Raw genomic sequence first — 25,630 nt, 5'->3', positions numbered from 1 at the left:
GACCATTACGCGTAGAATTTCGATATAAAACCTGCCCAACTTTTGTAAGGAAGCTGTAAGGAATGAATCTGCCAAATGTCAGCCTTCCACCCACACGGGAAGTTGGAGAATTAGTGATGAGTCAGTGAGTGAGTGAGTGAGTCAGTGAGTGAGTGAGTGAGTGAGTGAATGAGTGAGTGAGTGAGTGAGGGCTTTGCCTTTTATTAGTATAGATATTGTCACCAACAGGGAGCATCAAACCAGAACCAAACCAAACCAGAACAAAACTACCCCACACACGTTTCTGGTCCTAAAGACTCTAATTTTCACACAATTACCTTCCATCACACAGGCATTTGTTTACAATACCCAAATATCATCATCATCATCATCTTCTTCTTCTTCTTCACCTCTTCTCCTCTAATTCCATGTCCATTTCACCTGGCTGGGCAGGAGAGACTGTTTTTACTAAGAGACCCAGTGGTACTTCCAGTACATAAGAGAAACACGAGAGAATCCCTTCTGTGTTAGAGTCCTCATAGGATAATGGAACTGTCCCCTCATTAGGTCCTTCTAATATCTCTAAAGGACCTCTAAAGTGCTGACTGTTCAGATGTCATATCCTATTCACCCTTGCAGACACCTTGCCACCCAGAATACTAGATGAACATGTTGTCCTGGCTAATAATTCTCTGACTGCCCTCCCATTATTCTAGTCTGTTGTTTCTGTGAGGTACCACCAAACATCTTGACCAGGATGCCAGCCAATCCAAACTATCCTTTACAACATTAAAATGCCCACAAAGTGTTTCAGGACTGGTAATTCTTATCATGTGACTCAATTCAATGTCTTTCTTTATTCAATCAGATATCTGTGGAAAGAGAGGTAAAGGAAAATGAGAAAAGCTTCACTGATCTGATCCACTGCATTGAAGAAGCTCAGAAGAACATGTTTGAGAGGATGAGAGAACAAGAGAAGAGAGAAATAGAGAAAGCTGAAGGAGTCATGGAACAACTAGAGAAGGAGATTGAGGAGCTGAAGAAGAGAGACACTGAGCTGAAGGAGCTTTTGGACAACAAGGATCACATCCACTTCATGCAGGTGAGGGAAGCTCCTCAGAGGAAACCTAATCAGATTGGGGTGTGTGGGACCTGAGAACATTTAAAAAGAAATTCAAAAGATCTGAGGAGTTTTTACAACATGACAAGGATAGGCCATTCAAACCAACACAAAATGTCTTTTCATATTCCTCTAATATTGTCAAAATGTATAAAGTCTCTGAGTCTCTGCTTTTTAAACATCTCTGTCATATCACCTCCTAATATTTCTGTTCTAAAACTCATAAGATTCAAATCCTTCAAACCCCACAGTCCAGTCTCTCTTCCCTCGTCTTTCTCTTATGCTGTTTGTTCATTCCTCTAATATGGAGACCAGCACTGCACACAATATTCCTGAACTGGACTCACAAGTGTGTTCTTCATGTGATGGAGATTCTCTTTTTGATTTATACTTCACACATCATGGACACTATATAACTCAGCTTCTCACTAGCCTTCTCTAATCTCTACTAGCTGAGGATGGTGATGAGTACACAAAGAGCCACAAGTCTTCATCACAAGTTACACTTTCTAGTGCAGACCTTCCATTGTGTAATTATACTGAGGAGCTCTCTTACTTCATGTATATTTGTTTACATTTAATTGAATTGATTTCACCTCAGAACTCTGAAAAGCCCAATGTCTTGCTCTCTTTGTCAAGTCAGTTCTTTGCCCACCTGGCCGCTGTCCCCTCAGTCCCCTTATCTACAGTCTGATTACTCTGCTCTTATGGTGTCCTGCATGAACAGCTTATTGAAAGTCAAGTCGATCTCTTATGTCTCTCTACACTGAAATACTCTGTCATTAATAACCAATAAATGAATGAGAGGTGATCTCCACATTTCAATCCCAGTTGACTGCCCATCACATGTGGTGTTGACACATAACGTAGTTTACTGGTTTGTCTTCTGTCTCTTTCTCTGTTGTGTCATCCTTGATGTGAACCCTGTCTCCATCTGGGGCACGTATAAGAAACTGGAAGGAATAAAACAGACGTCATAAGCATACTGCAATATTGAAGACCTTTGTACAGTATAGTCAATTGTGACAATTTCTGGGATATTGCCATGGTGATAGATACCAACCAATAGTTAAATAAGCAGCATGAAAAGGAAAGAAATAAAGAGCAAAACAAAACACAAAGTTTACGGTGAATGTAACAAACACAAACTATCTAAGACCAGAGAGAAGATCGTCTCACTTGGGTATCGAGTCCTCTTTCTTTTTGGAAGTGGCCACCTTGAAGAATTTCCCAAAGTAACTTTTCCTGAGCTGAGGTGGTACAGCAAGAAACGATCCATTAACACAGGAATCCCCACTAAACTTGTTTCCCTTGATCACCTTATTTTTCCCAACACACGTGAGGAAATTCGAATGGCCTTACCACCTCAACAAATTTCCTGCTGATAACCGCCAATCGCACTTCTGTGACATTTACCGACACGCAGACCTAAATTGTTAATTTTTATTAAATTTTGCAATCAAGAAACCTACACAGACAGTAACTCAACAGAAGTGTGTTTATTATTTCAGGTATGACTGAATGAATGTGAAACACACACAAACACACACTCATGCATGAAGACGTCTTGATATGGAAACGCTATTTGGACTTCCAAGACTGTACACATTCAGCAACATGTCATTTAAATGATTCTTTTTATTCAGTTTTATTCCTTAATAAAAGCACACTTGTTTCGTCATACCTTTTGTGAAAGTGTTTATTTAATATTCCATATCTTTTATTTGTTTTTAAATTTATTGATTTTATTAAAATCCAGTAGCATTCCATATTAGCAAGTCAAGTTTAACAAAATGAAGTTAGAAACAAATCAACCTCCACCCATGACAAAGAGAGCTAGGCCAACCAAATAAAACTTTAATAATAGTAAAAATTAATAAATAAATAAAAAAGAGGAGACAGAATCCACTTCCTCAATTTAAATGCTTATTCTAAAATGTTATTGATGAGATCCTGCCAGGTTTTGAACAAGTTTTATAAAGACCCTCTAAGTGAGAATTTAACTTTTTTCCAATTTCAAATAATATATAACATCAGTTACCTACTGACTTAAAATGGGAGAGTTAGGAGTCTTCCAGTTGAGCAGGATAAGTCTACGTGCTAATAGTGAAGTAAAGGCCATTACAATTTGTTTGTCCTTTACTTTAAGCCCCTCTGTGAGCCCACCAAACACAGCCGTTAGTGGGTTAGGAGGGATTGGGACACCAAGGCTGTCTGAAAGGCATTTAAAGATTTTGGTTCAAAATGATGTTAATATGATGCAGGCCCAAAACATGTGACCTAGTGAGGCTGGAGTCTAATTTCTAAAAAAATAATTTATTGAAGTATATTGGAATGTTATGAAATAAAAAGAGAATTTTAGGGAGGATATTCATCTTAACAACGTTAATTCTTCTAGATAAAGTGAGATGAAGGGTTGACTATCTGTGCAAGTCTTCCTTAATTCTTTCCATGCAGACAGCAACATTTTGTTGATAAAGAGCTTTATGTTTACTTGTGATGTTAACCCCTCGGTATTTAATCTGATCTGCGATGATAAAAGGGAAGGTGTCCAATCTAATATTGTGTGCTTGAGAATTCACTGGAAAGAGCACACTTTTAGTCAAATTAATTCTGAGACCAGAAATCTTTTGAAATTCTGTAAGTGCTGTTAGGACTGCAGGCACAGTATTCTGTTGATCTTATATATGTACAGTACCATATCATCTGCAGAGAAATATTTGGTTCAAGTCCATCTCTGATAATCCCCTTTATCTCATAAGCGTTTTGACAGTGAACTGCCAGTGGCTCAATGGTGACTGCAAAGAGCAGTGGTGACAGGGGGCATCCTTGTCTGGTACCACACTGTAGTTTAAAGGAGTCTGAATTCATGTTGTTAATACAAACTGAACATTCTGGACTGGTATACAGTAGTTTGATCCATGCACAAATGTTTGGGCCAAACCTAAATTTCTCCAATGTAGTGAAGAGGTAGTTCCATTCAATCATGTCAAATGCTTTTTCTGTATCTAATGATAATAATATCTCTGGGATGTTTTACTTTGTGGGTGATTATATTACATTAAACAGGCGTCGGAGATTGGAAGCTAAGTGTCGGCCTTCAATATATCCAGTTTGGTCTTCTGATATTACTGAAGGCAGCACTTTCTCCATCCTTCTAGCTAGGACTTTGGAGAGTATCTTCACATTCCACATCTTATTTTGAAAATATTTGAACTTCACAGTCACAAAACAATTTGGCTTTTATTCAAAAATAAAAACAAATGTAAAGAAATCGCTTAGATGACATGTCGCTGTGAATGTGTAAAGACTGTGAAGTCCAAATATCAGTCGGTACAAAATAAGATGTTTGCATTCATATGTGTGATAACGTGTTTCATTTTCAAACGGACATATCTGATGTAAAAAAACGTGCATTTGATCTGAGTCTGTAACAGTCTGTGTAAATGTATGGTTCTTGTAAAATTAAGCTCAAAAAAGACAAATTGTTTAATGGTTGATGTCACAGAAGTGCGATTGTCAAAAATTAAAACTCACATTCAAGCAGTTATATTTGATATAATAAAGACATACATTTGCTTTGTGTCTACAAGACGTAACATTTCTTGTTTTGTTGTACATTTACACAGATTGTTGTAGCATGGAGCACACATGAACTGTATGCATTTCAAATACAGATATATCATTGCTAACATATCTCTGCTCAACTCTTTGCCATATAAATTTTCAAAGCAGACTTGTGCTGTAAGTTAGAGAATTTGAGCTGGTGGTGTTACACAGAGAGTGTAAGAGTCAGGAGTGGCAAACGGCTGGCTGAACGAGGGATGGGTCAATGGAGGTTCAGCTGCTAACTGACACAGTTACAAAACAAAGGTGTAGTACGAGGGTGTTGTACCGTGTTGGCCATTATGGATGTAGTGAGAAGTCAAGTGAAATGACACCTTTTATTGGCTAACTAAAAAGATTATAATATGCAGGCTTTCATGGCAACTCAGGCCCCTTCTTCAGGCGAGATGTAATCGAAACAAAGGAGGTTATCGGTGGGCAGTTGCTGTGACAATAAGGACATAGGAGTTACTTCATGCGTGTTTTGGGGGAAAGTAGGCTTTACAGTGTGAATGAAAAATATTGAAGACATTGGGAAAGTGTTAGAACATTAGAACATTAGAACAATCTAGACGAGAACAGGCCATGCAGCCCAACAAAGCTTGCCAAACCTATCCACTTGTTTCCTCCAAGAAAACATCAAGTCGAGTTTTGAAAGTCCCTAACGTCTTACTGTCTACCACACTACTTGGTAGCTTATTCGAAGTGTCTATCATTCTTTGTTTAAAGAAAAACTTCCTAATGTTTGTGCGAAATTTACCCTTAACAAGTTTCCAACTGTGTCTCTGTGTTCTTGATGAACTCATTTTAAAATACAAGTCTCGATCCACTGTACTAATTCCCTTCATAATTTTAAACACTTCACTCATGTCACCTCTTAATCTTCTTTTGCTTAAACTGTAAAGGCTCAGCTCTTTTAATCTTTCCTCATAATTTAACCCCTGTAGCCCTGAATCAGCCTAGTCGCTCTTCTCTGGACCTTTTCTAGTGCTGCTGTGTCCTTTTTGTAGCCTGGAGACCAAAACTGCACACAGTACTCAAGATGAGGCCTCACCAGTGCATTATAAAGGTTGAGCAGAACCTCCTGTGACTTGTACTCCACACATCAAGGCGCTATATAACCTGACATTCTGTTAGCCTTCTTAATGGCTTCTGAACACTGTTGGGAAGTTGATAGCTTGGAGTCCACTATGACTCCTAAATCCTTCTCATAAGGTGTACTCTCGATTTTCCGACCGCCCATTGTGTATTCAAACCTAATATTTTTACTTCCTATGTGTAATTCTTTACATTTACTGACACTAAATTTCATCTGCCACAAATCTGCCCAAGCCTGTATGCTATCCAAGTCCTTCTGTAATGATATAACGGATTCCAAATTATCTGCTAATCCACCTATCTTAGTATCATCTGCAAACTTAACCAGCTTGTTACTTATATTCCTATCTAAATCATTTATATATATTAAAAATAGTAGCGGCCCTAGCACTGACCCCTGTGGAACACCACTCTTAACATCGGCCAGTTCTGATGAGGTTCCCCACACCATCACCTTCTGCTTCCTGTGTCTGAGCCAATTCTGCACCCATCTAAAAACATCACCCTGAACTGCCACTTCTTTTAATTTGATGCCCACCCTCTCATGTGGCACCTTATCAAATGCTTTCTGAAAGTCCAGATCAATAATATCATAAGCTCCACTTTGATTGTATCCTTTTGTTGCCTCCTCATAGAATTCCAACATGTTACTAAAACACGACCTCCCTCTTCTGAGCCCATGCTGACTGTTCAGAATAACTCCTGTCCTTGCCATGTGTTGCTCAATCTTATCCTTAATAATTCCTTCCATTAATTTTGCAGTCAATAAATTGACTATAATATCCCCCTGTAAACTTGCCTTTTTGACATTACTAAACAGATGTGTGTTGAAATTACTGTCTGAATTGGGTGGTCTATAACACACTCCTAAATAAGACCTCTTTCCCTAATATTTTCCAGGCGAAGCCACATGTCCTCACTAAGATGGGGCTCATCATCCAACTGAAGATGACTTACATTTAAACCCTGTTTGGCATAAACAGCAACCCCACCTCCTTTTCTGTTCTGTCTATCCTTCCTAATAATGTGTATCCCTCTGTTACACTCATCCCCATCTTTGTTATTTAGCCAGGTTTCTGTTATTGCTATAATATCATAATTATGCTCTGCTACATACAACTCCAACTCACTTACCTTATTTTTGATAATTCTAGCATTAAGGCAAGCTACTTTTAATGTGTTAATCCTTCTACCTTTACGTGTTTGCTTAAAATTTACATTACTATGCATTTTTATTTCTACACCATTGTTTGTTCTTCCATGTATAGATCTAAATCTGGCCTGTCCTAAACTCCCTGCCCCCCCCCCCATTTCCCTAGTTTAAACAATCCTCGACTACCCTACACATACGCCTCCCAATACATTGGTGCCCTCCAGTTCAGATGTAACCCATCACGGCGGAACAGGTCCCATCTGTTCCAAAAGGAGTCCCAGTGCCCCATAAACCTATACCCACCTATTCCTACCTGTCTGGTCTGGAATCTCCTCCCGCGCCACCTTAGGGGTGCACACTATCTCTCTAAAGGACACCTGGGCCAAGTCCGCCAATTCTCTATTACAACGCAGGTCAGCCAACTCCTCATCCAGTTCAGCGACCCTGAGCTCGAGGTGCTGGATCAGCTGGCATCTCTTGCAGATGTAGCCCTCATAGACAACTGGCTCTTCCAAACCATCATCTAAAAAGTCCAACATCCAACAGGACTTGCATTGCACTGGCCTCATTATTAAAATTTGACTTGGGATTACTAAGCTGCATTAACTATTTTTTTCTTTTCTTAAAATTAAATTTCTTCTTCTTTCAGCTGCTCCTTAACTTAAATGGTAACACTAAGATCTGCTACAGATATTTTACACCTTTTCCCCTTAAGCTCCAGTCCTGTTCTCCCTCTCAGCTGCCTGCTATTTGCCTTTCTATGAGGTTAACTTTACTTTTCTCTGTCTCTTCTCCTAACTTTGCTCTCTTCTTACTTATAAGCTCTTCACTCGCACTGTTTGTAGACCCGTATTAATGAACCAATACGCTGTAGCCCTTAACTGTTCTGCCTCTGGACCGCTAAGGACTGTTTAATCTAAAATAAACAAATAAATAAATAAAACTTTACTACCTTATTTGCTCCTACTGCTCCTTGTGCCTGATCGGTGTCTTAACGCTGGCCGCTTACCTGCGCACTGCTGAGTTTCCACCTTTTACTGCTTTGAAGTCAGCCGCGGCCTTTTTTTCTTTTCCTTTAAACTAAGGAATCGCTGACGACGACACGGTTATTTATTTACAAATGCCGATATCAGTTACTGCTGCTTTCTACCCTGCCGCCTCGATGCTAATTCAAATACAGATAACAAGAACAGGTACAAGTACAAGTACAAATAACTTTTCCAAGCGCACTTCCAAACACCCAGCTACTTTTGCTATTGTGCGGGCGAAAAAAAAGCAAAAAAACCCTTCTAAAGGGAAAAAAAGCTTTAAAAATTCCCACACGGTTCCTTAGCGCAACCAAAACCCAAGTTTTAAGAGCAAAATGTATTTTTTTTATTTAAATCTCACGCCACAGAACAAACCAACAACTCTCAACAGACTCTAGCGTTTGCAAAGCACATGTCAGCACAAAGCACACGTGACCTTAAAGATCTGTTAAAGACCTGTTAAACATCTTCTAATAAATGATTTTTGTTCTTGGTACTCTCTGAACTCTCATCCCCTTTTCTCTCCTGATGCAGACTTTCTCATCTCACTGTGTCCTTCCTGCTGATGGAGACTCGCTCAGCTTCACTGTCACTACTGATTTCTCTTCTGAGGACCTGAGAAATGAGCTGTCATGTCTGAAAACGAGTTTGGAGAAGATCAGCCAGTGGGACATCAAGACATGGAGTCCATCAGGTACAGCGTCTGTTCATGTTGTTGTGAAGGCCACTCAATGTCCTCTTATTGTCCTCTTTAGAAGGACCAGAGTGACGACAAGAGGACATTGAGTGGTGAGACATGAAGAAGGCCTGCTCTTTGACATTTATTTTGATATCGAGAATGTTTTATTATACACTATGTAGCTGCGTTTATTCAGAATTACTAAGGTTCTGCAGCTTTAGTTTGCTTCATGGGATTCAACGATAGCTTGACACGTTGAAATGATTCCACAGACAAAATATCTTCATTTCTAAAAGCTTTAGTAAAAATTCAAAGTAAAACAGTTCACACAAAAATAGAGAAATAATTGATACAGCAAAGAAAAAAAAAGAAAAGATTAAGAAAATTCCTGTTTAAAGCTTCTATGCCTTATTTGTTTCTTGAAGTTATCTCACTTGTAAACTGCTAAATGAGTCTACCAGGCCATGCTAGCAATGAGACAAACTCCAAACACACACTGACTCAATTAACACACATTATTATTTATATAGCAAGAAAGTTCAATCTCATATTAACTTACATGGCGTGAAAGACTACACCATATTCTATGTAGAAGCTAATGTTCTGTAGAGATCACACAAACACTAATATGAATTTAACTTAAGAATTCACTTTCTAAGATTGGCTCTTACATTTCTGACCCCTAATTAGCTATGCAGGAGCTGACATAATTACTATACTATACTTTACTTAATAAGAGCCACTAACTTTACTTTTACATTAACTAACGCAGTTTTCAAGTCACTAATAAGAACACTGCAAACAAACATTTAAGGATTTCTTATTTCAAACTTTGGCAGTTTCTTGCAGCAGGCCCAGTTTATTCACAGGTCTGTCCAGTGTGCTGCACACAAACTCTTCTGACTGCCCCTTTGCCATCTGCCATTGTCTTGATGAGTCGCTCCTTTAATTACTCAGGAATTGTGGGGTGCAGCATCATCTACAATTAAAACAACCTCCCTGTTCAAAGTTTCTTCTTGCTGTAAGCCATTTCTGACGTTCTTGAAGTGTTGGTAAATGCTCCTTAGACCATCTTTTACAAAACAAACCAGCTGTGTATTGAAGTTACTTCAGCGTCTTCGAGAGTGTTGGTCGTTTTAGAAAAGAGTCCAGGAGGCTTGTCAGGTTGTGTCTTCATTAACAGCAAGTGATTGGGTGTGAGAGCCTCCAAGTCATTTGGGTCGTCTGATGTCTTTGTCAGAGGTCTGTTATTGATGATTGAGTCAACTTCACACATCATTGTTTGTGACTTTCATCATCGAGTGTCTGTTGGTTTAGTGTTGAGTTTAGAATCTTTCTTATGCTTCTGATTTGTCTCCCACACTCCACCTTGATGAGAGGCTGATGGTGGATTGAAAATCCATTTGATTTCTTTCTTCATGATACCGTTGCTGATTTTTTCTTCATCTAGATTTTAAATTGTGTCACGTAGAGCTCTTTCTGCTCCAATAAAGTTTGTTCCATTATATGAGCGCATGATTTTAACTTGTCCTCTTCTGCACATGAATCAGCGTATGGCATTGATACAACAATCAGAGTCTAAGCTGTGTGCCATCTCTATGTGGGCAGCTCTGGTTGTTAAACAAGTGAAGATTACTCCGTACCAGACTTGACCAGACTTCATCCTCTTTTGACTTGAAAAGGACCAAAATAATCAACTCCAACATTAGTGAACGGTCAGGTAACAAGCGAACTTCTGACAAATCTGCCATTTTTTGCTCTCCTGCTTTCTCATTGTATCTTCTGCATGTTGTGCACTTTGAAATGATTTTCCTGACAATGGAGATTGCTTGAGGTATCCAGTATTTCTGACATAGTTGTGCAAGCCTATAATTGCACCCACAATGTCCGATTTCTTTATGAATGAAGAACTGCAGGATGTTTAGTTTCAGCTGGCATTGCAGCTTTGCAGAGTCTTCCTCCAACTCTCAGTATTCCATCTTGTATGATCGGGTCAAGTTTATAGATTTGACTGTTCTTTTTATGCATAAGCCTTTTTATTTAAAGCCTTTAATTCTTCTGGAAATTCTTGCAGTTGACTGAGGCGTATAAGCTCTGTTTCAGCTTTAGCCAAGTCTTCTGAAGAAACTGATCCTGGTTCTAAAATCAGTTTGTACCTTTTCATGTGCTTTGTGATGAGTGATTTTGTTCTTCTGGATTACTTTCAGACTGACTGACTTCTAGTTGAAATGTTTGTCTTTCATTTTTTAAGAGCAGCAGTATGTCTTTAAACTTGAGGAGCCAAGCCACTGCTTTCTTCAAGCTTGCCAATCTGAAAAGTGAGTGATTAGTTTGTTGATGCGCTCGGTCGCCTCCTCTGTTCTTGTCATGTTAACTGCACAGATTTTAACTTCTGGATCATCTTCAGAAACTGAATCGTTCAGTTGATCTGGTCTGTTTGGCCACTCATGTTCAGGCTTCAGTAAGAAACTTGGACCTTGTGACCATGTGGTGCTTCTGAGAAAGTTTTCTATGCTTAGCCCTCTGGATGCTTGATCAGCCGATTAAGGGCAGATGTGACGTACCTCCACTGTGAAGGTTGTGAATGATCTCTGATCACGGAGATTCTGTTGGCAACAAAGGTCTTGAATCGAGTGCTTTCATTTGAAATGTATTTTAACACCGAGGTGCTGTCAGTCCAAAATGTAGATGAAGCTCACCTTTTAGCATTTTGACTGCCACAACGGCTGTCAGGTCTAATCTTGGAGTCGTGACCTGCTTCAATGGTGCAACTCTTGACTCCCCCATCAGCAATGAACAATGTTTTTTGCCTTCTTTGTTAGTCAGGAGACGATATGTGACAGTGCCATATCCATCTTCACTGGCATCTGCAAAATGGTGCATTTGTGCTGACCTTATGGTTCCAAACCAGACAGATTTGATGCATCTGTTCACTTTATAGTCTGTAAGTAACTGTAAGTCATCCATCCATTTTTTCCATTTCTGAATGTGTTTGACTTCTACTTCTTCATCCCATCCACATTTCTCTTAGAATAAGCTTTGCTGGCAGTATGGTGGTGCTAGAAAGCCAAGTGGATCATAAACTGAGCTAACAACAGACAGAATACCACGCCTTGTAGTGGGCTTGTTTTGTAACTTCATCTGAAATTTGAAACTGTCTGTTTCTGTGCACCACTGGACACCCAGGGCACGTTCTGTAGGAAGAAGACTGTGGCTCAAGTCTAAGTCCTTTTGTTCATGAGCTCTGTCTTCTTCAGGAATAGACAATAAAACTGCTCTGTTGTTACTCACCCACTTAGTCAAATGAAATCCACCTCTATGGCATAGAGCTTGGCGGTCCTTTGCCAGCTTTATTGCTTGTTCTTCTGTTGCCACCGACTTTAAACAATCATCTACATAGAAGTTATTGAGAACGGTGTCAGCAACTTCCTCAGGAAATGTATCTCTGGCATCTTCAGCTGTTCTACACAAAGCATAAGAAGCACAACTGGGTGAAGAAGTAGCACCAAAAAGATGTACTGTCATTTTGAATTCTTCCATGTTTCTGCTTAGATTACCTTCAGGCCACCATAAAAAGCACAAGACATCAGTGTCTTTATCTGGTACTTTAACTTGGTAGGACATTGACTTAATGTCTGCCATTAATGCCACTGGCTCCTTTCTGAATCTTGTAAGGATGCCAATGAGTGTGTTAGTTAGGTCAGGGCCTTTTGTTGTTCATGAAGCAAAGTCCCTGGTAGGTGGCAGTGCAATCAAAGACCACTCAAATCTTATTTTCCTTTGGATGATACACACCGTGATGTGGGATGTACCACACTCTGCCTTCATTGTAATTCAGGCTTTCTTTTTGTACCTTGACAGCGTAACCTTTCTCAATAATGTCTCTCATGAACGTTTTATAGTCTTTATGGAATCCTGAATTGTTGCTCAGTTTTCTCTTGAGTCCAATAGCACCCTGTTCAGCAATACAGCGATTGTTCGGCATTTTAAGTGTTTCTTTAAAACACTTTAAAGGCAATTTTAAACAGTAGTGGCCACCTACCAGTCTCACAGATTCTGAGGCTATGCACATGAACTTGATGTCCTCCTGTGAAATCTCCTCCTTTTCTTCAGAGCTGCGCTCTGTAAATCTGTGCTATACTGTTGCAGCAACATATCTTCAATCTCTGTTATTGACACACGATTGATCGAATGTTTGGACAGCTTACCACTTTGTTTTATGAGGTCATCTGTCTCTTTGTATTGTCCATTGACCGCCCATCCAGGTGTAGTCTTCACATCATGAGGTCCATCTCCTTGGCTAGGTATGATTCATGACTGCCTGAAGATTTCTGGGTTGTTGATTTCTATTAAAAGATCAACTTCAGAGTCAGTATGAGATAGACGTACCTCTTTAAGATATGCCCACTTGTTGATATCCTCTTGTAGTGGTCTCTGGAGCCTTTCAGTGCAGATTGTTACTGTACTGCCGAGGTCTATAAAGGCGTATGTTTCTACATACCTTTCACTCTTCTTAGATTTTAACTTAACGTGAACCACATGCAGTACACATTCTTCTCCGGCCCCAGTAAAAGCACAAGTTCCAGTCTCGGTTTACCCCCCAGCAGATGTTGCTACCCTGGCTGTAGTCGTAGATGTTGCTCCATCCTCTTTTTATATGCAGGATATCTGGGTGCTGAAAAGAACATGTCTGACATTTCATCCTTTACAATTCTTACCAAGGTGCCCCTGTTTGAGATGGCGAAAACATAAACCTCTTGATTTTAAAAGTCAGTTCTTTACTTTATGTGGTAACACTTTGACTTTACTAATTCAATGAGAGTATGCTGGCTATTGCAGAATACACAAAGCTTTTTAAATCCACAGAAGTCAGTAACAGTCTTTTTGACGGAGGTTTCTCGAGTCCCACTTTCAGCAGCATCAGAAATACTTGTAGTGAAGATACTTCCTGATCTCTGGCCGTACTTTAGAGGTGACCTACCCTTGTCAAAGCTTTTCCATAAATGGGATGCGTTAACATCTTAGCCTGTCGATGTAAAAAGGAAACTAGATCATCAATATCTGCCTCTCTCTCTTCTCTTTCTTCAAGTTTATAAGCTGTATTTCATTGCTTATCTTGTAAAGGATATGGGAGCTTTGAGATTATGGTACGGATGTTCTGGTTGCTGTTGAATGCATCACGGCTCCTTGCATTGGCCATGGAGTCCAAACAGTTATCAGGAAAGGTTGCTTTGTCTCTCAGGGCCTCTCCATCATTTTGCTTTATTTGAGGCCACTTCAATGCTTTATCCATGTATGTATCAGCTATGAATAAGTTGCGTACTGGCCTTTTGGTGGCAGTCACACACAGCCCTTAATCATTTCCTGAGCAGGACCTGTTGTATATTGAATTAGGTGATCTAATTTATCTTCAGGGTTCTCTAAAACATCTCCAACAGCGTGATCAAAGGCCCTAATGAAAGCCACTGGATCACCTACAAATAAAGGGACCTGTCTGTGTGGTACTTCACCATGCAGTGCCGGAGGTGCAGAAGAAGGGGCTTCCTTTTTTAGGGATAACATTTCAGTGACTGCCTTCTAACATTCAGTTTGATTTTGCATGAGCACATCTATCAGATCTTATCTGGAAATCTGAGTGTCAGCCCTTGTGCTAGTGGAAGGTGTTTTGATTGTTCCTGTTTTTTTACAATAGACTCAAGCTCATGAAGATTTTGTAGGAGTCTATCGAATTCTGACTGTTCAAGTGTGACTGTCGATGAAGGCGCTGGTGCCACGGCGTTTGGCTGATATGACGTGCCGTACTTACTACTGAAAGCGCACTTAAACTGAGAGGTTTGTGAAACTCTAGGTTTTGTGCTTTCTCGAACTTGCAGTTGCATCTCTCCAAATTGATTAACACTAGAATCCATGAAGACTACGAAAAAGTTTTGCAAAAACTTTAATTCCTTCGTTCCTCTCCTTATCAGCGTCTTTTGTTTTGTAAAGGTGTCGATCAGCATAAGCAGCAAGCAGCCTGCTATAACACCTCCACCACCACCAGAGCTCATCTTGGGCAAAAAGATCTCCCAGCTCAAGTCTCTTTATCTACGTGTGAGGTGCCTGGAGATGCATAGGGAAAATAAGATCTCGTTATTTGGAGCTCATGCATTTCATGTGTGTTTCGTATCTACAATGATCTGTGGAAGTGTAGGATGACAGGAAATGTGAGAAATGCAAGAAATGTTGAACACATAACTGAAACAGAAACGTTTTTCATGTTTTAGGACTAACAACAAAATTTTGACACAAAGTTTATAATGTGTGAGGACTGAAGTCCAAATATCAAATAAGCTCTTTCACCAAAGGTACAAATATAACAAAACAAGTGGGCTTTTATTCAAGAATATAACCGAAGAAAAAAAAATCGGGTTAGTGTAAGAACTGCTGACTCGTAATCAACAGGTCACAAGATTTAATCCGGTCGCTCTCCAGAATTACATGTTGAGTAGTGAGCTGCTCTTATTTTTACTATTATAAAATAAAAAATTACATTTGATTTGAGTCTATAACAGATGGTGTCAGTTTACAGTACCTGTAAAGGTTAGCTTTTTTTTTTTTTTTTTATTTAGTTTTATTCTCTCAGTCGCATTCACACTCCCCCTGATCTGACAATTGGCCACTAGGTGGCACCTTATAACTAAAGGCACTATTGAGAAACATTTAGTATTAATGAAATTACAAGTGTAACTATTATAACACAAATGAAAACAAATGAACAGAACTTACGTTGCTTCACTTGACGCACACTATTTCTAAGGAACTCTCCAACTTTGTGAAGTGCAAATACTTAAACAGACAGTGAAAACAACCATGCTTTCTCTTTCTTCCTGATCCCCACAGTACTTCGCTCAGCAGAAGACACCATCAAAGTCCGTCCTCCTGATGACTGAACTCCGCCTCTCAGACAGGTCTGATGTGTGTAAGTGGAGTGACAGTTCATTATGTGGGGGTGCACTTCTGTGAGAGAACAAGTCCAGCAGTTTGCCAGTTTTGTCAGTTGGTGGTCTGTGGAGTCTTTTAGAGTCTTTAGAGTCCTGGTGCTTCCTGTCTTGCTATATGGTTGCGAGACATGGACGCTATCCAGTGACCTGAGACGAAGACTGGACTCCTTTGGTACTGTGTCTCTCTGGAAAATCCTTGGGTACAGTTGGTTTGACTTTGTGTCGAATGAGCAGTTGCTCATGGAGTACCGAATGAGGCACATTACCTGCATCTGGGATGGAGGATAGAAGCATGTCCATCTCATTGAAGCTCCTTAGCATAAGCTCTGAGGGAAAGTGCTGTAGGTGTTGCCATATTTTCTGGATGGATCCATATCTCAGTCAATGCCACAACCTGGAGAACACATTGGTTGGCCAATGTTGGTATAAAGTCCGCTTTATCAACTTCAGACTGACAGTTCAACAGGCCAAGAGGAAGGGAGTCTCTGAAGAAGTGGCTTGAAGAAGCAGTTGAAGATTGTCGTTATTACACCCTCTCCTGTTGACAGGACAAGAGAAACATCAGATATCAGTCACAGGAATGTCCTGTACTCACATGTTGAGAAACAGAAGATTACAGAGAAACAGAGCATCTTGTTAAATAAGAGGACCCATTGAATTATTCAGTGTCTTTGTTTGATGGACTTGTGTTGGTTGACTTCTTCTGAATGAGGTGACGTTAAAAATGGTGTCCTTCAGGGGTCAGTGCTGGAGTTGGTGCTCTTTATAATATACACTACATAAACAATCTGATAAGAATATCATAAGTTAAATGTCACAATTATACCATACTAGATGGAAGGGCAGATAATGGAGAATTAGTTGAATCATTAGAGAAGTACCTAAAAAGAATACAGGAGTGGGGAGATTTGTAGACAGTGAAGTTTAATGTAAGTAAATGTGAAAAGTGATATGCTGTAATTTGAATTGGCCTGTTTTTGTACATTGCTCACATGTCCAGTACTCCGATGTTCTGATTCGTCCATCCTGTCTGAGTTTTGCTCTGGACTCTTTACATTGGCATTGCCCTCAATATGCCCACTATTCTACTCTGTGGATTTTCTCATTTCTGATGTCTCCTTCATGTGAATGACTAAAGGTTTCCAAACAAACTGGATACATGTCACTGATCTCACCCTCATGTCCCATTATATGTCTATCACTAATTCATCAAATTTATACACATTTACAATTATAGAGCCCAGTTTTATAAAGTTCAAACTTCAGGAAGTAAAGCTTCATCCAGGATGGCCCCCATCACTGCTGTGATTGACCCATCTGTCTTTATTTCCTTTATCACAGGAAAGAAACTCTTAGAGGAGATTGACACCAGAAACGAGCCACCTCTCTTTGACCTTCGTACTAAAGGTAACTCCTTTCTTTCACACATCTGCTCAGCAGTTCCTCCAGTCCTGTGCTCATCAGGTTTCCTCATTTATTCTAATTTTGACTTCTAGATCTCCATGAGACACACAGACTGGCTGTGTCTGAATCCACAAGGACTGTGGAGGCTCAGGCTTCTCCTGGAGATCCACACACCACAGCTGTGGGCTTTGAGACTCTATACACAGAGTTGGTGGCCATTGAACAGGACCCTAGAAACCATAAGGAGACTGAACATGAACTTATGAAAACTGGGAGGATCCATGAAGAGCTCATGAAGAAAGGAGCAGCAGAGAAATGTGAGCGAATCTGGATTGAGCAGCTGTTTAGAAGAAGGCCTGTAAGTGTAAATCCAGTCAACATCATAGTGGTCAGTGGGATGGCCGGAATAGGGAAGACCACCATGGTTCAGAAGATCATGTATGACTGGGCCAGAGGCACTCAGTACCAGAGGTTTGCTTTTGTGTTCCTGTTTAAATTCAGAGAGCTTAACCTCCTAGACAATGAGAATGAGACACAAATGTCACTGACCAAACTGATTGAAAGGCACTATAAATATCTCAGTAATGACAGACTGAAAGACATTCTGAGGAATCCTGAAACTCTCCTGTTTATATTCGATGGGCTGGATGAGTACAAACACAAACTGGACTTCACCCAGAGTCAGCCCTGCTCAAACCCAGACGTTGAGGTGCCTGTCCATATCCTGGTCACCAGTCTGGTCAGTCGGACATTACTGAAGGGCTGTTCAGTCCTGATAACAAGCAGACCAACAGCCCTGGAAGCCATGGACATGGAAAGAGTCGATCAGTTTGTAGAGATCCTGGGGTTCTTCCCTGAACAAAGGCTGATGTACTGTAAGAAGTTCTTTGGTGACACTGCTCTGGCTGCTGAGGCTTTTCAGTATGTCAAGAAGAACACCATCCTGTACTCAATGTGCTTCATCCCCTCGTACTGCTGGATGATCTGCTCTGTGTTGAAGAGACACTTCATGACACCTGAAAAAAACAAAAGTGAAGCTCTGCAAGTAGGTCAGTGGCTCTGTGAGGCTCAGAATAAGGAGTTAATTAGAGACACCATTGGAGAGGATTTAAAGATGAACTTTAGCAACACGACTTTATCTGCTGTGGACTGTGCTGTGCTGGCCGCTGTCATCAGCTGCTGTGGAGAACTTAAAGAACTTAACCTGTCAGGCACACCTCTGACCACCGAGTGCATCAAGAGACTGGAGCCGGGGCTCAGCTGCTGCAGTAAAGTCTGGTGAGTGATGCGACTTTGATGAGTTTTATCTGTCAGTAATGGCACTTTGTGTCAGGGCACTGAGCTCCACTGTCATAGGACCTTCTAATAAGCCCCACCTACTCAACAGGAGGTGAGGTCAACTGCTAATGAGACGATAATTATGCCATCTTATTCTTGATGATCCTTTACAACTCGTCTGAACAATCCAGACCTCACGCTGTCATATCTGTTTCAGACTCTTACAGTCATTAAAGCCGCCTCGTGCAGACAATGAGCCAATACCACTGGTGTAGATCAGCAGATTAAAAAGATGGATGAAAATTCTCATATTCTTACTGCATTAGTTAGTAATTAATCAATGATGTGAAACATTATATTGTGTGAATGTGACCATAGTGGCAGAGAATTAAACCTAAAGTGTGATTACGAGAGTGAGGAGGAATGTTCACAATTTGCAGAATCCCAGATGAATCAATGAATCTCCAGTTCATTTTCACCATCAGCAGGCAGACTGTGGGCCAAAAAAATGGATGCTGGAGGTTTGATTTTTTACAATGATGCATTGATTACTGAGTTTAATTCTTTTTATTTCTTGTTATACTCACCACATGAACTGACTACCTCATCTACCTCCTGTGGTGGTTCTGTTCAGAGTTCCTTGTGTATTCCTAAAGTCCTTACCTTCTTCATGAGATGGAGTTTAGTGGTCCAGTGCAGGACTCTGGTCTCAGCCCCTTGTCCTCCTAAATGTCTCCATTCACTACTCAGAACTCATGACCACAGGTGAGGATCTGTTGGTGGGCTAATCACTAAATAATGAGCTTCATCTGAGGACTTCACCACCTCTTCACCACCCTTGCCATCTTTTAGGGGGTTTATCCTCCTGTTTGCTCCTACCGGTGCTCTCTCTTCTGTGTTTGCGCTGCAACTCGTTTCTTTCTCTTGCTCTCTGTTGGTCATCACCGGCTCACCTTTTTTATATCCTGGTGTTACTGAAACACGTTCTCCTCTTTTCACTTCACCATGATCGCTGTTCATTACTTCAGATTTAAATACCAGTTTGTCCTCCATTTCTGATTCCCTAGTCACTGAACCTTTCTTTTCATTATCCAATGTTCTCCTTAAAGGGCTGTCAGGGCTCACTTGACATCTCTGGCATATCTCAGTTATCTTTCACCTCACTGTGCTTATATTTGTTTGTCTTATGCCCTGTCTGACCACTTTTAAAGTACTTCTTTGGAGACAAACACAACATGATCACACCCGTCTACTGATTTCAGGGTTACATTGAGTTCTTCATGTACTGTATGTCATTTAATAGCGCTGTCATCTCTATAGGGCAACATGTTTACAATCAGGAGATCTGCTCCTTAGCGGGATCATCATCATCATGTCCGTTAGGACTTTACCATCTCTGTGAAATTCATTTAATAATATTTAGTTTTTCAAAAATAGAAATACATTAGAAACAATGACTTGTTTAGCTGGAGTCCATAATTTAACACTGTGACTAGTGAGCAGCTTATTAGGAGCCCAGCCTGTACCAGGACAAGAACCAAAGATTCATCATTCAAGAAAACCACAACTGTTTCATTCATTTGTGAGGCTAATCGTACATTCTTACAGCCCACTCTCTTTGACATCTCAAGTACAGACCTCAACAGAGACCATCAGGTCCACGACCACCTTCATTCTGTTTTACTTGAGAGATTTTCAAAATTTCATGGGTGAAGCCTGGGAGGCATTCTTTAGGTGTGTGCAGCAGCATATGACTTGTACAATTTAGACCAGAAAAGAACAAATATTATATAAAAAAATAGAAAATCAGTTAAAAAAACAATAAACATTAGGAAATTGGAAAAAATAGATATAAAGAAATGAGATCACTCATAGAGAGAGACCCTGAGTGGAAAAAAACAACTGATAATCACAGACATGGATAGATAGATAGATAGATAGATAGATAGATAGATAGATAGATAGATAGATAGATAGATAGATAGATAGATAGATTTAAAAAACTGTATGTATAAAGTATATTCCATTTTTCCTTTCTTTAAATTAATTTCATAAACCACACTTCTTGTCCCTACATAAGTTATTATAAAGTTTATTACAGGGTCACCACTACCACCCTGTGTGCCTCCTACTTTGCACATAAATTCTAAAAATTATTTGAACAATTGAGAAATAAACAATCTCATGATTTACAAGTATTAATAATTTTCATATAGTACTAGGGTGTTGTACTGTGTTAGCCATTATGAACGTAGTGAGAAATCAAGTGACCCTCTTATTGGCTAACTAAAAGATTACAATATGTAAGATTTTGAGGCAGCTCAGGTGTCGTCTTCAGCCGAGATGTGAAGGGGTCTGAGTTGCCTCGAAATCTTTCATATTGTAATCTTTTAGTTAGCCAATTAGAGGGGTCACTTTACTTGATTTCTCACTAATTTTGATATATAAAGACCAAATGGCCCCCTATTGTGTTCTTTATCCCCCACCCCACATTCTTAAAATACGTCAGTTAATCCCCCTGAGCAGACCACAGCACTTGTCCAACTCCCCACATTTCATCAAACATGTCCAAGTCAGTAGACCCCCACTCACTGATCACAAGAGTCCTGCTGTATTTCAGTCCACTTTTAAAGAGTAAAGCTTCTCAATCCTGTCCAGAACATCTGAAGGGTGATAAATACAAACAGTCAGGTCATCTGCACAGGCAACCATCTTAAGTCACAGATTTAAAATCTGGAGCCTCAGGTGTAAACCTTGATTAGATTCCAAACAAAATATAAAAATGGCGAACACACACACACACACACAAAAAACAGATTTGTCAAACTCAATTTACACCACAAGGCACATAACGTTCCTCTATAAATCTCAAATGACCTAATCACGGTATAAATCTGTCCCTGTCCCTGGATGATGTCTTTACTTTCAAACTATGGCTGAACACCAACAATGAAACTTCAGTGAGTGTAAACTTGAGGTGTTACTGACATGTGGCAGAGTTTAAGGAGCTGTCAGGGGGTCTGCCCTATCTAAGTGTCAAATAAATGGTATGTTTCCTCTGTTTATTAACTTCACAATTAATATAAATATGTTAAATAAAGAATGAGAGGCATGGTGACACAGTGCTGATGTGCTGCCTCACAGTAAGTGGTCAGGGGGTTATGTCCCGGTGCTCCTTGTTTGTTTGCTCCCACAGTCCAAATACCTGCAGGTTAGATGAACTGGTGATGCTAAATTGTCCACTGATGTGTGTGTGTGTGTGTGTCTGTGAGTGTGTGTGTGTGTGAGTGTGTGTGAGTGTGTGAGTGTGAGTGTGTGTTTGCGTCTGTGTGTGTGAGTGTGTGTGTGAGTGTGTGTGTGAGTGTGTGTGTGAGTGTGTGTCTGTGAGTGTTTGTGTGTGTGTGTGTGTGTGTGTGTGTGTGTTCACCCTGTGATGTCTGGCACCCTGTCCAGTAGTTGTTTCTGCCTGTGCCCACAGCTTGCTGGGATACACTCCAGCTTCCCCCTGCCCTGAATGTTATAAGCCGTCCTGCCTAAAGTTATTCTCCAGCGCAGGTCGCTGATCTTTATAACAGACAGACAGACAGACAGACAGACACCGTGTCTCACCGAGTTTCAATGACAGGTTAGTTCACCATTTCAGATTCCACTTTAGAGGTGACGTCAACTTTTATTTGTTGTCTACAGAATTTTCTCTTTTACTCGCCTGAAAGACGCTCCTGTTGGTAGAACAGATCATCAGTAGTCAGCACAAGCGATTGTAACAGTAGAGTGTGTGTCTGTGGCTTATGGCTGCCAGTACAAACAGTGGCCTGGTGGTCTGAGTGAATCTTCTTTACACACCACACATACCACTGTGCCTCTGTGACAAAATATTTTAAATGAAGTGACATTTGTCTCTTATAATGAAGCAAATAAATAACAGAAAATGCTCCAACTTTCTAATCAGTTAACTAAGTTGCACTGATTGTTGAGCACATTTTTGAACTTCTTAAAATAGGGCACTGGGCAGGTTAATGGGTGGTAAATGTTAACACCAGGGCTGTGAGTGAAATGTCAAGTGTGATCACGAGAGTGTAGAGGACGCTCACAATGTGGAGACACTCAGAGAATCAGTGAAGGAGAGGAAACGTTTAAACATCTCAGCCAAGAAGATCAGCAGGTTCAGTCAGTGTGTCTTCAATGTCACACACCCTGGCAGCCAGGAAACATTTAGCTGGCACATCTGGGAGTTGGCAGGAATTCCATTCTGGACTATGAAATGGCCAGTTCTGAGTTCTTTCTTTTATTTATTATAAGACTGCTGCCTTTATCCAAGGTGACTTACAACATCTGAGATACAGTTGGTGACATTCCTTTTGTTTTCCCAATTGGAGCACAGCCTGGAGCCGAGTACTGAGCCTGAATTGTTGGCTGGGATGGACGAGGTTTGCTTCTTTTCAATCACAGATTTGTGATCCCGTGAGATGGCTTTAGAAGTGGCAGAGCTCAACGGAAAAAATCCATAAGGATTTTGTACTTGTACTTGTACTTGTAAAATGTACTTGTGTCCTCGGGCTGAGGGCTCTAGGGGTCCGACTAAATCGACCCCAATTCTGTGAAAGGGAACTTCAATTAGGGGAATAAGAATGAGAGGAGCACAGTCCTTCCTAGGAATTTGTCGCAATTGACACTCTGGGCAGGAAGTGCAAAAGTGACGAACCTCCTCATTGATTCCCGGCCAATAAAAGCGGAGCTTGATCATCTCCAGGGTTTTCTCGGTGCCCAAATGGCTGCCTAGGAGGTGGGCATGTGCTAACTAACAGACCTGCCGCCAGAAGGTCCGCGGGATTAGCAGTAGCCGTCTCTCCTGCCCATCATGCTCAGCTACGTGATACAGAAGGTCATTTTCCAACACAAAGTGAGGTCCTTGTGGCATCGACTGGTGAGTGTGCTGGCCATTGACAAGGACCACTGCATTTTTGGTAAACTTAAGGGAGTCGTCATTCCACTGCTGTCTTTTAAAAGAAGACGGAGTTCTAAATTGAAAGTGCAAAAGGGAGAGAGGGTCTGGGCTGACCTCATGGGCGTTGTTTCCAGGAGTTGCCATGTCACTCAGGGAGGCCGCTTCGTCTCTCTCCACCGGCAGTTTGAGGCGGCTCATCCCTGTCTACAACTAGGCCTAAGTTAAACCCAGGAGTGATTTGTGCCTCACCGATTTTTATTTTAGACCAGTCCCACCCCACCGGATGTGGTGGATTCAGAAGGACGCCTACAGTTAATTTCTGTACCGATCCTCTGTAACTGATGACACAAGTGGCGGACCTGTATCAGTTGATTTCTCCATAGACACAGGTTATACTGGTCTTAATCTTTAACCACTGTCACGGCAGCACAAACTGGTGGTCAACAATGGTAATGTTGCTGCTGGAATTGAATAAGGCTGTGGTCTTGTACCCGTTTCGATCCTACGCCTGTGTGTGGGACTGCCAACGGGTTATTCAGAGCACACCAACCCCTCTTCCACCTCCATTTCTCCTTGCTCCCAAGCAGTTTGCGCACCCGCGACTCCGGGGACGTCAGCACACACTCTGGGTTTTACGGGCTGGGGGGTGAGTATAGGTTTTGGGACGGTTCTGCTCCCTCAGATTGTGAGGCCATCCTATGTGTCTCTATGAGCTCTATGAGCACTGCCATGTTCTTAAAGTGTTTACCCCAGACCGGCTGGGTGAAGCCACGGGGTAGTGCTTTCAGGAGCAGGTAGCAGGCCACCTGCTCTATTACTTGGTAGGGCTTGTTCTCCTGTGGCTGTAGCCACTGCCCTACCCTTGCGCATAAGGACCATGCTTGTTGAGGAGTTAGTTGCTCTGGGTCAAACCTCCAGTTTTCCACTCTAGTCACCTGCCAGTCTGGGGCACCCTAGGTGGAAATCGGGGCTCTGGCTTCACAGGGAGGCAGGCACTCTCCTTCGAGAGGGCATAATAAGCCCCTTTTGCCTCCACCCTCCAGAGCAGCCCAATTCTGTAAGCCCCTTCTGCACACTCCCTGGCCTGCCTAGGTTGCCTAGTGAAGCGTGCTGGGAGCAGAGCTCGAAACGGGTCTCCCTGAACTACGGGACACCCTTCCCACCTGTAAACTCGGCCCCGGTACGTTCTCACCTGGGTACATTGCAGGTCCTGTCCCCTTCTCTTCTGGGACCATTCCATCCTGCCGACTACGCCACTTTCACAAACTCCACAAAGAGCCATAGCAAGGTTTGGGGCAGCCACCTGTATATTTGGTTTCCTGGCTGCAAATTGAAGTTTAAATGATAGCACAGCTGTGCACAAAACCGAGTCGAAAACAGAACTGAGGGAATATGGAAAAGGTGGAGGCTTTTAAAGGGGAAGACAGGAAGTGAGGTCAAAGGGGTCTTGCTCATGAGGGTCTTCAGCCATAGATTCAAGCCTGGACGTGACATCACCGGAGCCGGCAAGGTCTTCCTCCATAGGCTCGGACCCAGAAGTGACGTCAAGAGGGCCAGGTGGAATCTCCTGTGACTGGTCTGGGAACGGAGAAAAAGAGTCAGTGCACTCTGACACATCCCGGTATGATTCAGAATTGCCCTTACTCGAGCCCTTTAGCTGCCTCCCATGCACACGTGTGTGACAACATTGAATTTGAGTCTGTAACACCCGGTGTAAATTTTACTTCTTGTAAAAGTTAGCGCTTGTTTTTTTAATATTCAGTTTTATTCGTTCAGTGACGTTCATGTGGTACAACGAACTTGCCTCTCCTTCTCTGAGTTGATGGCGTTTATCTCCATTCTTTTCACAAGAGCCGTGATGACCACCATAACAACAGACAGCTTCTTCACAGCGCTTTTGCTGGCTAATAGATTGCTGCACCGCAACACAACTCTGCTTGGCACCATAAAGTAAAATGGGACTTCCACCTAAAGCAGCTAAAGTCACTTCAGTACGCGAGCAATTCGCCACACTAGAGTTTAGATCTGGCAGTGCCATGTTGGCGATATCTTTTACAGGTAGTAGAACTTTACACCAGCTGTTACAGACTGAAATCAAAGGCTTCTTCTTTTTGGGCACATACACCATCAGCATGGCACTGCCAGATCTAAACACTAGCGTTGCTGAAGTTTCCAACTCCCATGAGTCCTCAAATAACTGATGAAGAACAAAGATGTAGTCCAGAGTTACAGGCCAGGATAAAATCCATGCAACTCCTCCTGAATCTGAAGTTCAGTTTGGATGGAGTCATCATGTCAGTACTCTGACTTATGTGTTCCAGGGAGGCTGAGGTGGGTCGTCACTCAATAATTAGGGCATC

The 25,630-nt window shown here is 41.3% G+C and overlaps 1 protein-coding gene across 1 annotated transcript in view; it reads left to right on the top strand.

Moving 5' to 3' along the window:
• Positions 1-25,630, top strand: part of LOC120524126 — a 160,835-nt gene that overhangs the window by 16,156 nt on the left and 119,049 nt on the right. Inside the window, 4 exon segments of the mRNA XM_039746003.1 lie at positions 848-1,081; positions 8,519-8,678; positions 16,985-17,050; positions 17,140-18,325. Of these exon segments, the coding sequence (XP_039601937.1) occupies positions 848-1,081; positions 8,519-8,678; positions 16,985-17,050; positions 17,140-18,325 (1,646 nt within the window).

The sequence above is a fragment of the Polypterus senegalus genome, chromosome 2, assembly GCF_016835505.1.
Source record: "Polypterus senegalus isolate Bchr_013 chromosome 2, ASM1683550v1, whole genome shotgun sequence".
Lineage (NCBI taxonomy): Eukaryota > Metazoa > Chordata > Cladistia > Polypteriformes > Polypteridae > Polypterus > Polypterus senegalus.
The sequence above is the reverse complement of the archived record's forward strand: the minus strand, read 5'-3'. Positions and strand labels throughout refer to the sequence as shown.